The sequence below is a fragment of the Squalius cephalus genome (assembly GCF_949319135.1).
Source record: "Squalius cephalus genome assembly, chromosome: 11".
NCBI lineage: Eukaryota > Metazoa > Chordata > Actinopteri > Cypriniformes > Leuciscidae > Squalius > Squalius cephalus.
The window spans coordinates 21,884,525-21,902,877 of NC_137132.1; the positions used below are offsets into that span (position 1 = coordinate 21,884,525).

Consider the following 18,353-nt stretch of genomic DNA (forward strand, 5'->3'; position numbering starts at 1 on the left):
TCTAACCTTTCATTGAAGTAAAAGAATTGAAAGTGGGGGGGAAATCACATTATAAAATAAATGTTTTTCTCCAAAACACGCTGGCCATAATTGTTGGCACCCTGTTATTAAATACTTTTTGCAATCTCCTTTTGCCAAGATAACAGATCTGAGTTTTCTTCTATAATGCCTGATGAGTTTGGACAACACCTGACGAGAGATCGGAGACCATTCCTGCATACAGGATCTCTCCAGATCCTTCAGATTCACAAGTTCATGTTGGTGCTTCTTCTCTTCAGTTCACTCCACTCATCAGGTCAGGGAACTGGGACGGTCATGGCAGAAGCTTCATTTTGTGCTCAGTTACCCATTTTTGTGTTGATTTTGATGTTTGTTTTGGACCGTTGTCCTGATGGAAGATCCAACCACGGCCCATTATAAGATTTCTAGCAGAAGGCGTCAGGTTTTGATTTTTTATCTGTTGGTATTTGCTAGAATCCATAATACCATGTATCTGAACAAGATGTCCAGGACCTCCAGCAAAAAAATAGGCCCACAACATTAAAGATCCAGCAGTATATTTAACCGTAGGCATGGGGTACTTTTTATCCCTGTTTGCACCAAACCCATCTGGTGGGTCTGCTGCCAAAAAGCCCTTTTTTTAGTTTCATCTGACCACAGAATCCGGTCCCTTTTGAGGATCCAGTCGTGTCTGACAACTGAATTTGCTGGAGTTTGTTTTTGGAGGAGCGAGAAGGATTTTTCTTGAAACCCTCCCAAACAACATGTTGGTGATGTAGTGGTTTTTTGATAATTTTTTTTTAGGCTTTCTGACCCCAAGACTCAAGTAATCTCTGCAATTCTCCATCTGTGATCCTTGAAGAGTCTTTGGCCACTCAAACTATCCTCCTCACCGTGCATTAAGATAATATAGACACACGTCCTCTTCCTGGCAGATTCGTAACATCTTTAGTTGATTGGAACTTCTTAATTATTGCCCTGATGGTCAAAATGGGGATTTTCAATTCTTTAGCTATTTTCTTAGTCACTTTCTATTTTATGATGCTCAACAATCTTTTGCTGCACATCAGAACTATATTCTTTGGTTTTACTCATTGTGATGGATGATTCAGGGAATTTGGCCTTTGTGTTTCCTCATATTTAAACTCCTGTGAAACAAGAAGTCATAGCTGGACAATTTCATGTTCCTAGTCACCCTGGTGTGCTAATAAAGGTAAATATTAATGGGAATATACTTCAGAGATATTCTATTTCTCATAAAAAAATCTAGTGGTGCCAACAATTGTGGCTGACGTGTTTTGGAGAAAAACATTTATTTTATAATGTGATTCACCCCCCAATTTCAATTCTTTTACTTCAGTGAAAGGTTAGATTTTTGCCAATTTTTTTAATGAAAGATCAAAAGGATAAACAATGCAGATTTATTTTTTACAGCCATTTTTTATCATATTTATCAGGGGTGCCATCAATTTTGACCACCACTGTATATAACAAACATCTTCATCATTTTAAGAGGTTTTCGATTAATAATAAACTAATCCACTCTTGAAAATGAAGACTCTTATGTTCACTCTTGCATCCAACAACAGAACACCGGGATTGCTTGCAAGACATTGTCACTACAGCTGCTCGAGTGCGGAGAAAATGGCGGATAGTGTACAACTCACTGAGGGCGGAAACTATGGTAATGCAGGACTGTCAGTCAGCAGCCGTGGGCGGGGCCTGAGCAGTATGATGTCACACTGCTCAGAGAATCAAAATGGCATGTCTAATGAGACTGCTTTGGTTTAATAGGGATTTAAAAAAGAGTGGGCGGATTTTTATCATTGTAGGGTGATTGTGTACTGATTTTGCATAATAGGTGCGCTTTAAATATGTGTAATGCCTCATTTGTTAACATTTGCTAACAAACTAACAGTGATCAATATATTTGTACAGCATTTATTAACCTTTGTTAATGTTAGTTAATAATAATATTCATGTTCATGTTAGTTCACAGTGCATTAACTAACGTTAACAGATACAATGGATTTTGGATGGATTTTAATAATGTATTAGTAAATGACGAGATTTAAAATAACTAAGATTAATATATGCTGTAGAAGTATTGTTCATCCTCAGTTTATGTTATTTAATGTAGTCATACATATATTCATTTTTTATTATTTATAAAACAGTATACAGAATATTTATTTTTATTATCAGATTTTTATTTGCATAATATCCGGTGAAGTGAATATAGCATGCAGCCGATGCTCACTAGTTTGTACAATGTATTTTGGGAATTTTTAAGAGTAAATAGTTCTTTGCACTGGAACAACTTGGACAATGGGACAGCCTTAGAAACGGCTGAAACCCTGGGAAGAGGGTTTCCGACTTAACTAGGGAGCAGATTGAGGCATACAGAGATTGTTTGCTCATGTCAGCTGTTTTCCACATTCTCACTCTTTCTCAGCCTGTCTCGGAGGAAGATTACGAAGCTGTCGCTTTCCTCATACTCCTTGTCTCGTTTGTGTTGACAAATGAGCCTCATTTCTCAGAGCTGCTTAAAAACGGCATGAAGGAGAAAACTCGGTGTCCAATCATAATTTACAATGTGTAATATGCACTGTATGGCCACATTTTGCTGCAGATGTTTGAAAGAAACCTAATAAAGAGATCCAGAGTGCTGTGGCTGGCAGAGAGCCTTGTACATGAGCTTTAGCTAACATGCAACAGAGCTCATGATGAAGTGACTGCAAGACTTATTAAAGAAGTGACGCTTCTCATTGGCGTATGGGTTTTATTACATGCCAGAGCTTTCTTACTTGGGAGAACATATGAAAGCAAAGTTAATACTCTTTACCAGCCTACAGATTTAGAGTCTGTTTTCAATGTGTGGGTGTTGTAGTGTAATGAAGTGGAATATGAGTGCTTTTTGCTGGTTGTTCTTTATAGTTAAACTATATAGTTTACATTGCACCTGCATCAAGGATTTTTAATACATCCTATTACGATGGTTTTTATATGATTAGCGTGTGGCGATTTAAAAAATAAACAAAAAAAATAAAATAAAAAAAACTGTTCAACAATGCAATTCAAGGGTGAAAAGAAAAAGAAAAAATCCCTGTAGCAATCGCCGCGTCACCTGTGTCACGTTTCCAATAGGCAGATTCGCGTCCAGGACCATTCATAAAAAAAAAACATAGAATAAACATTCTGTTAATTAGTTCAAATTTACTAACATCAACAAACTTAAAAGGTACAATAATCAATAAACAATCACAGTAATACTTATAAACATATCAAAAGTGCGTGCGTGAATGTTTTGCGAGTGCGTGCATGAATGAATGAGTGGGTGTAATGGCGGCGCACAGGTACTGACCAAGTTTGTTGCTTATGAAGGGATCTAGGGGGTGTTGTTGTCAGGCACCGTTTCGGCGGATTAAGCAGCCCATACTTGTCTTCAGCTTTATTAAAACCAGATGATCAGGATGTGCAACGCAGTGAAGTTGAGTGAACTCCGCGACGCACCAGACATCACTCACAGGAAACCTCAGCTCACAAGCGGCCGTCTCTCCCCTTCATACGGTAATACCAATCCAAACAAACACTCCCACAGCTTCAAACCTTCGGATGACGCGACCTCTCTCAGGTACGAACCCACATTTATATCCTCCTTGCCTCCTCCGTTAATTGAAAAACGCCTCCCCATACACGCAAAGTGAAAGTAAAAATAAAAGTAAACAAAACGAAGATGTGGTGTAAAGCTCCTTTTTTTTTTTTTTTTTTTTTTTTTTTTTAAATCGCCACACTCTCCCTCCCTGGAAGAAAACAACCCACGGTTGTTAAAAAAAAACATGTATTAGAAACCTAAAAATTCTTCATCATCCGAGGGTTCTTGAAATAGCTCATACAGTTGTTTTTTTTCCAGAGACTCCAACTCTTCAGCTGTTGGAAAACACATTTTTAAGTTACAGACATGTGCTGTACGTACATCTTCTCCTGTGTCTTCCCGAGCTATTTGATAGTTCAGTGGACCCAACTGTTTCAGGATACGGTACGGTCCTTTCCATTTTGGTGCCAACTTTGCACTAAAGTGGTGTTTTGCACTTGATTGTGGAAAGTTTCGCAGCCAAACTCTGTCTTTATGTTTGAAAGTTGACTCTCTTCTCTTTTTATTATAGTTCCTCAGTTGTCTCATCTTGGCTTTTCCACTATTTTCTTTAGCTTGCATTTGCAGCTGATGGAGGTGGTGGACCACATCGTAAGAAGCAGTGTCTGGAGATAAGTTAGGGCCACGAAGTATTTTATCCATTGGTCCTTGGAGCTTTCTGCCAAGCTGGAGTTCTGCTGGAGATAGTCCAGTGGTCTCTTGGATGGCGGAATTCAGGGCGAATCGAAACTCAGGCAAGAACTGATCCCACTTCTTGTGATTGTCATCTACGTAGGCTGCCATCATAGTTTTGAGGGTACGATTCACTCTTTCTGTCATGTTGGTTTGTGGATGGTAGGCTGTAGTTAGTTTGGATGTAATGCTCCAATTCTCACACAGCTCTCTGAACACAACTGAGACAAACTGAACACCCCTGTCTGAGAGAATGAAATCCGGAACGCCCCATCGAGTCAGGATCTCTTTTCGGAAGATGGATGCAACACTTTGTGCAGTGGCCTGACGGATGGGGAATAACTCAACCCATCGCGAATAATAATCAACAAACACTAGCAGGTATTCATTTTGATTTGAACTCCGTGGTAAGGGACCCATGATGTCAACTCCTAGCATTTGGTTTGGGTGTGTGGTGGTAATTTGCTGCAATTTTCCAGCAGGTTTTCGATTATCATTTTTCAAAGTTTGACATTTTAGACAGGTTTTGACATGACGTTTCACATCAGACCACATGCCAGGCCAAAATGCTACTTCCTGGAGTCGCTTGTACGTTTTGTAGATTCCTCCATGGCCACTAAGAGGACTGGAGTGATAGTGCTGCAGCAGAGAGGGCCGAAGACTACTGGGAACGTACACACGGTAGTGCAACTGGTTATTTGGGAGGTATGTTTTATGATATAATTTGTCCTCAACAACTTCGTATTGTTCTACCTGACTTAAACTGTTTTCTGCAACTGCTTGTAATAACTTCGTAACTTCAGTGTCTTTGTGTTGTTCCTCCCACAAGACAACATCTGACAATGGAAGCTCCGGGTCCTTGTGGCTGGTGTACAGACTGCAACTTGAGGTTTGAGAAGTCCTGGATAGAGCATCTGGTGCTACATTGAGTTTCCCTTTTCTGTACTCTATTATAAAATCAAATTTCTGCAGTCGCAGTACCCAACGGATGAGACGACTGGTGGTTTTGGTGGAACCCATGACCCAGTGTAGAGCGGAATGGTCTGTGACAACGGTGAAAAGTTTGGGTTCCAGGTAGTGTTGCCATTTTTCTAAAGCCCACACTACTGCCAGGCATTCCTTTTCAGTTGCGGTATAATTTAATTCAGCTCCTGTTAAGGATCTGCTTGCATATGCAATCACTTCCTCCCTGCTAGTATCTTTCCGTTGGGCCAGAATTGCACCCAGACCCGTGTCACTGGCGTCAGTGTAAACGGTGAAAGGGAGTGCAAGATCTGGATGGCCAAGGATGGGTGATGAGGTGAGGCAAGACTTTAATTGTTCGAATGCTTGTTGGCACTGTATTGTCCACTGAAATCGTTGTCCTTTTTTTTTCAGTGAGTTGAGGGGTTCGGCTATTCTTGAAAAGTTCGGGACAAACCGATGGTACCAGCCCGCTAATCCAAGGAACCTTTGAACCTCCTTCAGGTTTTTTGGCACAGGGTAGACGTGAATGGCCTCTGTCTTACCTGGGTCTGCTGAAATGCCTTGAATGCTGACAACATGTCCCAGAAAGGTGATTTCTTGCAGACAGAACTTGCTCTTCTTCAAATTAATAGTTAGCCCAGCCATTTCCAACCTGTGAAGAACCGTCTGAAGGTCATGGAAGTGCTGGTTGATCGAAGGTGAGTAAATGATTATATCGTCTATATAGACGAGGCATATTTTTCTTCTTAACTCCCCCAGGACTGTTTCCATAAGTCTCTGAAATGTGGCGGGAGCATTTTTGAGACCAAAAGGCATAACATTAAACTGATAGAGCCCTGCAGGTGTGATAAAGGCAGTCTTGGCTTTGCTATCGGGGTTCATTGTCACCTGCCAATAGCCACTGTTGAGATCAATAGTGGTGAAAATGGCAGCTCCAGAGAGTGACTCCAGGATTTCTGAAATGTTGGGGAAAGGGTAAGCATCACTTTCTGTGACCGAATTAACTTTTCTGTAATCCACACAGAATCTAAGTTTTCCATCCTTTTTAGGAACCAAAACCACTGGTGAGGCCCAACCAGAGTGAGATGGTTCAACAATTCCTTCCATCAGCATTTCTTCAAGTTGCTCATCCATGGCAAGTTGTTTTAGAGAAGACATGCGATATGGTTTTTGTTTAATGGGTACTTGGCAAGTAGTATAAATGTGGTGTTGCAGAACATCAGTACGTCCCTTCCGGGGAGTACACACCTGAGGGTTGCTTTGCAGGATGTGGAGCAACTGTTGTTTACCATCTGGAGGTAAATGAGCTTCATCCACTGCCTTTTGAATTAACATTTCTTTATCCATACTGTCAGGGTGTTGAATTAGCAGTTGAGTAGATGGAGGTGGAATAGAACTTAGTAAAGATAGATTCTGTGTGATTTTCTTCTGTGGCAGATTTCCTTGTGTTGGACTTACAATTGGTACACTGGCATTGCCTGGTTGAAAAGGATACTCTTTTTCAAGAGAAAACTTGAAAGAATATTTTTGGTCTATGACATTAAGCTGCATCCCACTGAAGAAGATAAAATCCAAACCTAGGACTACAGCATAGGCGAGAGCTTGTGACGTCAGAACAGCAGCAGGTATGGTGAAAGCTTGGTCATGGAGTTGTAAGGTGGTATTCATCCATCCTAATGGAATCTCTGCTTTTCCATTTGCCAAGTAGAGAGGTCCACGGGACCATGGGTGGAGCTGAGTGGATGATGGAAACAGCTTCATGAGACTTTCATGAATAAGAGTGAAACTTGCACCAGTATCCACGATGGCTTTTCCAGTCCAGGCAGCAATACTGATGGGAACAACCAATTGCTGAGGTACTGACATCGGTGCATTAGGGCCTGTGGGTATTATGGTCGTCTTGATGGTCGATGGAGGCTTCTGCATTCTCGTGGCAGTAACAGAGTTGTTCGAAGACTGACCCCTTGTCTGAGGAGAGGAATATGGATGCTGCGGGGACTGTGGAGGTATATAGTGTGGACACTTCCCTGGCGGATGCTGTCCTCTGCATCTCCAACATTGAACGGGGGCATTCTCAACAGGTCGGTTCGGTGAGGGTTTTTGTGATGTGGGGGGCTGCTTTGGACCCAGTCGACCTTCATATCGAAGCTGTTGTTCATGATCTTTTTCCAGTTGGTGTCCTAACTTAACCAACTCCTCCACAGTACTCACTCGACTACGAAGTTGGCTGGCCAGGTACGGCTTGATGTTTTTCAGTATCATCTTTACAATTTCACCTTCCGTTAGATCAGCCTTCCATCTTCTACAAAGTGCTCTGTAGGAAAAAGCAAAGTCTCTTATAGATTCTTTCTCACCCTGGATCTTTGTTCTAACCCGTTCAGCCAGTTCATCCTCATAATCTTCAGATAAGAATGCAGAAAGAAAAGCTGCCTCAAACTCACTCCATGTGGTTATGCTGGAACGTCTGACCTCCCACCAGTCACGCGCGGTCCCATGTAGGACAGTACGGAAGGTGGCCAAGATATCCACATCAATGAGGGGATGAAGAGCCAAGAAATCCTGACACTTAGTTAGGTACAGTAGGGGGTCTGCATCATCTGATGGCCTTCCAAAAGTGGGAAAAGTTAACCTGATATGGTCACTTTTTATTACAGATGACGGTTGAAGAGGTGCAGAAGTTGAAGACTCAGATGGCAGAGCTGAAGTAATGGGGGTGCTGGAAACTGGTGGTGCCACGTTTTGTTCCTCAATCTGTTTTTTGAGTCCTTGAAACTCTTTCTCCATCTCATCTTTCAATTCCTTTACACATGTAGAGAACTTGTTAATTTGAGTGACACATTGCTGAAGTTCTGTGGTATGGTGATCGTGATTCATTTGAAATGCGTGTTGAACAGCTTTGAGGTCCTGCTGAACTTCTGACTGAAGTTGGTCCACCATGAAACGCATTTCCGACACCATATTAGATTCCACCTTTTTCAGTTCATCTGTAATCATTTGCTTCACAGCTTTAGTCAACTTGTCTGTTTCAGATTCCTCCTGTTGTTTGGTGGTGGTCAACAGAGTGAAGACTTGACTCTTGTTATCCTCCATTTTTGCAGTAAGGTCAGCGAGTTGACTTTTGTGGTGAGAAGAAGTGACTTTCATTTCTTGGGTAAGATCATTCACATTTTTTTCTTGTCTTTTCATGAAGTCAAATAAAATATCCCAGTTCCCTTGTACCTGAGCAGTAACCTGTTGAATTTCCCTTCCAGGAGTTGGTAGAACATTTGGCAGGTCGTGTTGTGCAACTGAAGACGGAGTTTCTCCTTCGGATGATGTGCAAAGCTGCATGTTATCCATTAGGGGTGCCCAGGTGAGAGTTTGCACGGGAGTGCTGCCAGCTGGAACAGGAGGAAACCTTGGAAAAAAGGTTACAGGATGCACGGGACTGAATGGAATAGGGGTGTTATACATTGCAGAGACACCAGGTGGAGGTACTTGAGGTATCAGAGGTCGCACTGCTGGTGGCCATACTGGAGTTGCAATGTCTGGGGGTGACTCCATTTCTACAAAAGTAGATGGGGAATGAGGGGTTGCCGCCATATTTATTGTGTTCACGAGTGTGATTGAAGTGTTGCAGTGTTGGCAGAAAATCAGTAAATGTAAAATGTAAATCAGGAATAGTGTTTGTGTCAATTTTTCTCACACCATAGTTCACAGTTTTCACAAAACCACACAAAGTAATGTTTCACAAAATACTTTTCCCCAGTACAAGTAATTATCCCCTAGTTAGACCACTTAAACACAGTTTTCTGTCAAAACACGTCACAGGATTTGAGGGATTGAATTTTCAATTTGAATGTTCAACAAGTCACAATCACTTTTAAAATGTTAAAGATTTTGTAGCAGGTTCACACAAAGAAAACAAGAGGTTTTCCTTTTAAGGTACACACAACCTCAATCCGGAAATGTCTTTTAGGTTGCAATAATCCCGAGCAAAAAAAATAATTTTCACAAAAATACAATGTTCATGTTCAAGTCCCTGTTCGGGCGCCACTCTGTAACGGTGGTGACCACCCTGGCACAAAAAGTCTTTCAAAGAAATAATATATTCTTTCTGTTCGGGCGCCAGCCAGGAATTTCCTGACAAAGATGGTATTTGGAGATAGACATCAAATATCTCTATGCTTCCTGTGTCTGTGCTTCTTAAAAATAATATTTTACCCAAATATAATATTGTTTCTAACCAAATATAGCTTTTCTTTCATCATTTACATACCCTCATGCTGTTTTCATCCTGTATTACTTTCTTCTTTTGTTGTATCAAAAAATAGAGATTGAGCAAAATGTTAAAAAAAAAAAAAAAATGAAATGAAATGGGCACAGAGCTGTCAATCTCCTAAAATATGTATTTTTTTAAATCACTGAAAAAGTAAATTCCCCATCCATCCATCCATCCATCCATCCATCCATCCATCTTCTATTCTGAAAATGATCATGTGATGATGTTTCCTGACTGGTTTGATGATAAATATAAAGTTCATGTAAAGATTCCATGACTGTGACATTAGACAAGTGCCGCACATTCGTATTCGGTGTGATCAATGTCTCAGCATGTTAAATCCGAGTCTAATTACACCACTCACAGGCCTTCAAACGAGTCATTTTCATCAGCCACACTCATGACTTAAAGCCTCTTATGACACATGTATCAATGAGGTGGTCTTAGCTAATTCTCTGTTTTTTTAAACTCATTATAAATGAATCCTTTGTGAATTATTCAAGAGACCATGCTATTACATTTTTATGTAGCACTTAGCTATTGTAGATCAAGAAACATACTCCATCTCGGATCAGGTCTTATCTGTTTAGTAACCATGGTGATTTCAGTTCTCATTTGGAACATTGAACTTGCCAGATCTTAACTTGAGACTTGAGATAGGAAGTTTCTGTAATACGACCCCAGAAGCATAACTGTACGAACTTGACCTAAAGCCCAGAGAGTTCTGCTCTATAAAAACATTTTTTTTTATAATAGATTTCAATCTTGTAGCACATTCATAAACTGACATGTGCGCCATGCTAAGCCCTATCTCTTCCCAGGGCAAAAACCCTCCGAATGTTATCGGTTTAGAAAAAAAAAGGATGATTATTTTCAGGGCTTTTAGATTTATTGAACAGAGATAGTAGATAGAGACAGAATACACTGGATAGAGAGCAGGAATTCAAAACCTGCAGGAACCTGCATCTTCTGTATTGGCACCAAGGTTCAACGCTAACTGAGGAACATATGTGCTAACCATAGTGCAATGTTTTTATTCCCTCTTTAAATATTGTGCTCAATATTCTGCATGTCCTTCCTCTGCTTAGAGTTTAGAATGAATACTTTCCATAGATATGCTTGCCTTTGCAACAAAATAATTCTTACCCAGCCTTAATGTCATCACTCTCAATGGGTATGCTGTGCAGGAAGCAAATTAACGGGGATGACATGGTGAGTGTTTTCTCTGTTTGTTGTAGACTTGAAAGAAGTGGTGTTTGTCATCCAGAGCCAGAGGAACTCTTTCCATGTGCAGCAGGCAGAGAAACTCAGAAAAGACCTTCTTCAGCAGACACAAGCTCTTCAAGAGGTATCAATATTTATAATTTTTTTAATGCACATTTTCACTTCGGTTTTTCATGACCATTTGACCTCATGTCTGGCATGTGTTCACATAATTTACTCTCATCAGTTCAACCCAAAGAGAAATTATTTGTGCAATTATGCTCCAATTTTGTCCATGACTCTCTGGACAATTACACCCATCTGTTATGAATTTTTTGCTAAGCCAGATTTACAAGACCAGTCAAAAGTTTGAACACACCTACTTATTCTTTATATATATATATATATATATATATATATATATATATATATATACACAGTATGTACACGTCCTCCTGAAAATTCTTATTTTAGGAAAGGCAAGGACAGATCATGAAGTGACATTTTCTCTAAGTGAAGTGGTGGGATTGACATTTCAAATGTTAAAAGCTTTATTTCAATGAGAGAAACTGTTGGGTGCATCCTCAATGTTCCACCCTTGATAGTGTGTTCTATTCATTTCTCAGCATGGCGACCATCCTCTGAGAGTGAAAGTGTAATGCAATCTATTTTTTCCTCCCCTGACATCCTCACCTGATAGTTTACAGCTTTTGTAGACAAACTCTTTCCGACTGCTTGTTCTGAAAATCTGGAGTGCCAAACCGCAATAACCTCCAAGCTCTGCACCAGTTCACTGAGCTGTCACCCTCCGATCCAATCAAAACCAGATTAAGAGACCGCCCTTATCCTGCACTATATCCCTGTGCTTCCTTTCTTTCATTCTCAGGCTCTTCTTTTTGCAGAACGTCTTAGCCAAAAATTTTAAATGGTGTACAGTACAATGGATGTTCGACAGTTTGTTGTATATTCTTTCATCTTTCTCGTATCAGATTATATGCTTTTTAGCAACACTTTGTGAACACAAATGAAGTGGGAAAAATGCAGTGCAATTTACAGAAAGTGCAAAAGTGTGTGATACCACATAAAAAGTTGCACCTTCATCTAAGAATTCCTGCTTTTGTGACAAAGTTGAGTTTTTTAAAAACACTCGCCCTCAAGCAAACAGCAAATCCATCGATTATTTTAGATATGTCAGTTTTGTTCTCAAATGCAATGTCCATGCAGATATTTTTAGAGTCAGTGGTGGTTCGGTTATTTATAAAATTCACTGAAACATACTTCCTTTGTCCTTAGACAAGGACACAAAAACTAATAATGTAATCAAATCCTACTTTAACTTTTTAAATGTAGGGTAGGCAATTTCAGAGAGGCTAGCAATAGCAAGCTACCTTTGAAAGTGTAAGATCCCTCCCTTCAGAGCCATGCCTCCTTCAAAACACAATGTGTACAGCAGAGTCTGTAAAGCTTCAAAGACTTGAGATGGCATTAAACTACCTCATGTCTCAAAGCAAATAACATTACAATAGTAATGAATGTAAACAACTTACAGAGCTCTGACTTGTGCCACCTGACTGCTGCAGATTCATTTTGGCGTTGTTATTGTTTACTTGGAAACACATAAATCTGAGAACGTCACGGGTTGCCATCTCGTAGTTACGGTTTCTACATTGCATGAATGCAGCATAGGCTTATTGTTTTGGTTCAGGAGGAACTGTAAAAGGCTAACTGTCTGTCTTCAACTCTGCATAGCCTTACAGAATGCTCTGATGACGTGTGATGTCTGCGCAAGCAGGTGCGTGGTGGGATGGAAATACATACAATGACAGGCAGGTAGAACATCATATCATTGCATTCGGACTGAAAAAAATTTTTGTCCTGAGACTTTCACAAAAGATATATGTACATGTTTTAATATTTAGACCACTTCTATTATTGATTGCTATCAGGATGTGTAGAGAGTTTTAAACCGTATAACAGAAAGTGTTTATAAAATAAAATAGTCTACCCTACCTTTAAGATCATATTATAAATGAATGAGGAACTAGGCCATGTACATGTTGTCAAGAGTTTGCGTCAGTTTTATCCAGTTCTGTTTAATTGTATTTATTTAGCCTTTTTTTTATATACGTATTATGTTTTCCTTCAGTGTATTGTTTAATTTATTTGATTGAAAAACGTATTTAATTTAAACTTTAAATTTAAAATGAAGTATACAAATATTATAAAATATTATATTATTAAATGTAATATTTATAAAATATGATCTATTAAATTAAATGTTTTCTTTTTCTTTTCAATAATAAATATTATATTATACATTAATTTGTGTAATTGTATTTTTATATAATTATAATTATAATTCATATTTTATGCTTTATTTTTATTTCATTGTATAGACAAACAAACAAACAACAAAACAAAAAAACACTGAGTAATTTTTTATCTTAATTTTTTGTTCCAAAGAAGAACGTCATTAATAACAGAATTATTATTTTGGGGGGAACTGTCTTTTTAAATAATGGACCCTTTTCGCATTTCCGGGTTTCTCAGAAGCGGAAGTTGTGATAGTTGGGTAAACTTCTATAGCGGTAAATAAGAGAAAACGTGAAATATCTATTTTTTTGTGTGTTAAAACGCGTCATCACAGTCTGTGAAAAGGGCCCATACACTAAAGGAGAGCTTCTATAGATGAGACTGGATGACATCAGAGATATATGGAACATCACTGTTCCTCTGAAGGAAGTTACAGCTTTGTATCTTCAGACCTTTGTAGGAAAATAGAGCTTGCTGCTTTATGCATTGCCACAAGATGTCAGCACTAGTCTGAGACATAAGAGGGTTGATTTCTGATGCTTAATCCATGTTTCAGTGGAGCAATTTGTTTCTCTTTAGTTGGACTCATGAGGCCTAACATCTATTCGTCACAGAGAAATACTCATGCAACATTCTCTACATGGATGTGCACATCAATTCTCACCCTCTCTGTCGGTCTGTGAACCCTGACAGCTTCAGTATTATTAGTGTAAATTAGACTTCAGATTTATCACTCTTGCCCTGTGTGACTGTACAGTGCTCACTTGCTCATATTAACACCCCAGTGTGCAGCCAGCAATGAATGTTATGTTGTATAAGCTGTGGGGTGTTTGTTCCACCACTGGGGGGCTGAAGCAGCAGAACAGTGGAGGCGTTTACAGCAGAGAACAAATTCAATAAGACCAGCAGTCTGTAAACACTGAGTTATTCATTTCTAAAGCCCTGAGAGGGCACATAACAGAAGTCTACAAACTATATGGCAGCAACTGATATGACCTGGACAGTGGTGTATAGTAACAAAGTACAAATATAGCTGCAAGCAGCAATACGGGGCCAAGCCGCTGAAAGGGCTGTAGCGCAATGCGGAGCTAGAAGAGCAAAACAGCAGAAATAGAATGTACATGAAGAACAGATGGGTTCAAAAGTACAGAGAGGATGAAATCAAAATGAACAGAAGTTCTGATGAGAACGAATACAGAATGTAGAAATAAATACACTTATTTCTGATCCCAGTGTAAGAAACATTAGTACAGCTCTTACCCAGATAATACAGGAATTCAAATGACAATTTTACACACAATTTCAAAGTTCCCCCAGATAGGACTCGAACCCACGACCTGAATGGTTCGGGATTCATGACACATGGTTGAACAGATTGCGCCACTCAGAGGACGTGTTTTACAAAGCTACAGAGGAGAGGCTTCAGTGTAAGAATAAGCACACAAAATCATGTTAACGAGATTAGCACGCTAAGCTAGCTTAATGCTAATGTAGCTTATGATTATCCTGATAGCTGAAGAGCCACATTAAAAAGAATGGCATCTGGTTAGCATGCTAACCAATTATTATGCTAAGTTAACTAGCATAAGACAGCAAACACAAGCTAGGTCAACTTCAGAGAGGAATATCTCGGGAACAGTGGCAACTATCAAAAATCTGTTCACTCACTTCTGTGCAGCTTAGTCCAAAGAACATCTGATCAAATTTTGAGCAAAATTGAACAAAATTTGAAGGAGGAGTAGCGAAAAGACTGTTTTATATTAGCTCCAATATGGCGGACAGTCGCATAGTTGGAAAATGACAAATGAGATGTCGTCGGAATCTTCATAAGCCACGGAACATAATGGCATAAAGAAATCAAAATTTGAACAATGTTTTCAAAAGTTATAAGCGTTTTTGCAAAAAAAACCGTATATCTCTGGAACACTAGGTGGCGCTGTATTCAATCTTCTCATGTACTTTCAGGACATTGTGTCGATGATCCATACTAAATTTTGTGAAGATATGTCAAATAGTTGAAAAGTTATTGCAAATTATGACAAAATTCAAAATGGCGGACACATGGTTCATCCTATCCTGGATAATTCGTTATCCTCGGATTCGGCATGATGCAAAGAATCCATAGATACCACAATTATGATTTTCTGACAAACTGTTCAAAAGTTATTGGCCAAAATAGCAATTTTTCATATCTCATGACCCGTAGGTGGCGCTATTCCCAACTTTGGCATGGAACCTCAGATCATGCTTCCAATGAAGTGTACCAATTTTCGTTTCGATTGATCAAACTTTGGCCGAGATACAGCCTCTTAGCCAATTTTGGGTGGACCTTGTTAAGTTTGCGACACCATAACTTTTGAACAAAGATGAATAAAAAATAATCTGTTCACTCACTTCTGTGCGGCTCAGTCCAAAGATCATTTGAGCAAATTTTGGAGAAAATTGGGCAAATTTTGAAGGATGAGTAGCGAAAAAACTGAATACTGTACTTTTCAAAATGGCCACTAATGGGCGGAGTCTTAATGTAAGGTATTGGTTGTGATCAGCATGATGAGTGGAATCAGGTGTACTAAGTTTCATGTCTCTAGATCAAAGGGTTCAAAAGTTATAACCATTTCAATGTTGCATTTTTGAACTGGTGGTGGCGCTATGGAGTTGGTGCTAGAGACTCAAAAATTGGTCCAATTACTATTCATTACTATCACTAGAAGTGTACCAAATTTCATCATTTTCCTATGTACGGTTCAAAGGGCTACCATAGACTTCCATTGGCGGAAGAAGAAGAAGAAAACTAACAGATACAATAGGTGCCACAGCCCCTTCGGGGCTTGGCCCCTAAATACTTCATACAGTACTTAAGTGCAGTTTTTGTATATTTGTACTTGAGTACAAATAATTTTGTTGACTTCTACTTTTACTTGACATATTAAAGAGAAAATTGATACGTTTACCCCAATACATTTGTCCAGACCCTTTCGTGACATTTGCAGCTGCAAAGTGCAAAAAATAATAGAAAGCAATATTTGCAATTCGGTTCCTTTAAATTTGTCAAACTAGTTTTTGTCAAACTAGAAATTTGTTTCACAAATCACAAATATAAATTTTGAGAAGCACAAGCACACCAAGCAAATCGTAACGGCTCTCCACTGGTGATCTAAATTGAAGACGCTGTTTATCAAAGTACATATGTTTTAGGCTTAAGTAAACATTTTGAAATTGTGATTATGTGTGATACGATTGTAAATGTATGTGCCATAGGATATATGACTGAACGCTCTCGCAGGTGGTAGTGATGAAAAAGATGAAAAGCTTAGTAAACATGCCGGACATCTTTGCCCGTTGTGCCTCCTTATGTCCAATGTCCTGCATCTTGTGTTTTTAAGACCAAACAAATTTATTAAATTATCTCTAAAAAGTTTGCTTTATTTTGTTGTATTGTGGATCACAGTGCATTTGTAGAAGGACACTCTAATTTAATTGTTCAGTTCTTGAGTTAAAAGTGACAGTTTACCCCAAAATTCTGTTTTTTACTAACCCTCATGTATGTATTTACATTATGGAAAATATATATAAATTTTTTTTTTTTTTTTTTTTTTTTGTCAATACAATGAAAGTCACTGGGTTTCCATGTTGTTTTGGACCACTTTCATTATGGAAAGAATGGTTTTTAAAATATATATCTTTAGTTTTCTGCAGAAGAAATTCATACAGGTTTGGAACGGAATGAAGGTGAGTAAATTATGATGTTATTTTATATTTATATTTATATTTTTTTGTGTGTGTGGACGATCCCTTTAATAACTCTTACATCACACAGCATCTCAGTGCCATTATTTATAAAATGTACCTGTACTTTTAATACTTGAGTACTTTTAATATCAGTTACTTTAATGCTTTTACTTAAGTCTTTTTTATGAGCAACTTTAACTTTTACTCGAGTCAATTTCAAAAACTGTACTTTTATTGAGTATGACAATTGGATACTTTATACAGCACTGGACCTGGACTGTTTCCTTTTGTTGATGTCATTTGCATTGCTTTGCAGATAATTACAGCCTTAGTTCAACCTTAAATTGTGTATAAATTTTAAGAAATGTGAGTTTGAAAATAATCGTTGTAATATCTAAAGCAGTGGTTCTCAACTCCAGTCCTCGGGACCCGCTGCTCTGCACATTTTGTATGTCTCCCTTATTTAACACACCTGAATCAGATCATCAGCTCGTTAAGAGAGACTCCATGAACTGAACTGAGTGTGTCAGATAAGAGAGACATACAAAATGTGCAGAGCAACGGGTCCAGAGGACTGGAGTTGAGAACCACTGATCTAAAGAGAATATATTTGTGTGTGTGTGTGTGTGTGTGTGTGTGTGTGTGTGTGTGTGTGTGTGTGTGCGTGCGTGCGTGCGTGCGTGCGTGCGTGCGTGCGTGCGTGCGTGCGTGCGTGCGTGTGTGTGCGTGTGCGCGTGTGTGCGCGCTCATCAACTAACTAATCAACTAACTTTGGTTGATGAATATTAGACCCTCACTTTGTAAGAAAGATGGGGGAAATAGGACAAACCAGCTGTCGAAATCTCTGTGCGCGCAAATAATTACTTAGCTGTATTTCAATCACTGGTATTTTCCAGGAAATGTTGCTTTAAGTTAGTAATTTAGTTTTGGAGTGTGTAGACATGGAGTTTAATTTCAAAAATATTAAAAAGTAGCATTTTGAACAAGTCTTTGTGTATTCTCAACATATAATGCTTCCTGATTCATATAAGTAGTAGTGGAAGGAGTTCTATAATTGCAAATGACTTGGAAAAGACAACTGGGTTATTCATTACAGACAGTGGGGAAGCTGTAATTAGTTTCATCCATTAGATTAAATTTGCCCTAATTAATTACACTGATACACACAAGCACTCTTTAGCAGAGCATTACAATATAATATGTTTGTCCCAGTCTCTATGGTAATCAGGCTGAATGTGCAGAGAACATTAGATAAATTAACCTGACCTCACAACTGAAATGCATCCTCATAATAAATTGTATTAGTTTGACCTGACATGCAGCTTTTAAAATAGTGTTTATATGCTGCCTGCTGGCTTGTATATTTTATGACATTAAGTACCCAGATCTTTAAAAAAATAGCTTAATGGGTATATTGACCATTCTCTGTAGTGATTTTTTTGTTGTTGGTCAAAAACATGATGCTAGCAATCGTATTTAATGTAGGCTATGTAATGTAATGTAAAGTGTTTTTTTGAAACTATCAGTCAAGTTGTTACACCAAGGTTAGATGGC

The 18,353-nt window shown here is 38.8% G+C and overlaps 1 protein-coding gene across 2 annotated transcripts in view; it reads left to right on the forward strand.

The window, feature by feature from the left end:
• b3glcta (beta 3-glucosyltransferase a) overlaps positions 1-18,353 on the forward strand; it is an 80,974-nt gene that overhangs the window by 41,597 nt on the left and 21,024 nt on the right. For both annotated transcript variants that reach the window (XM_079886334.1, XM_079886333.1), the window contains exon 4: positions 10,793-10,902. In XM_079886334.1, the coding sequence (XP_079742460.1) occupies positions 10,793-10,902 (110 nt within the window). The remainder of the gene's footprint in view (positions 1-10,792; positions 10,903-18,353) is intronic.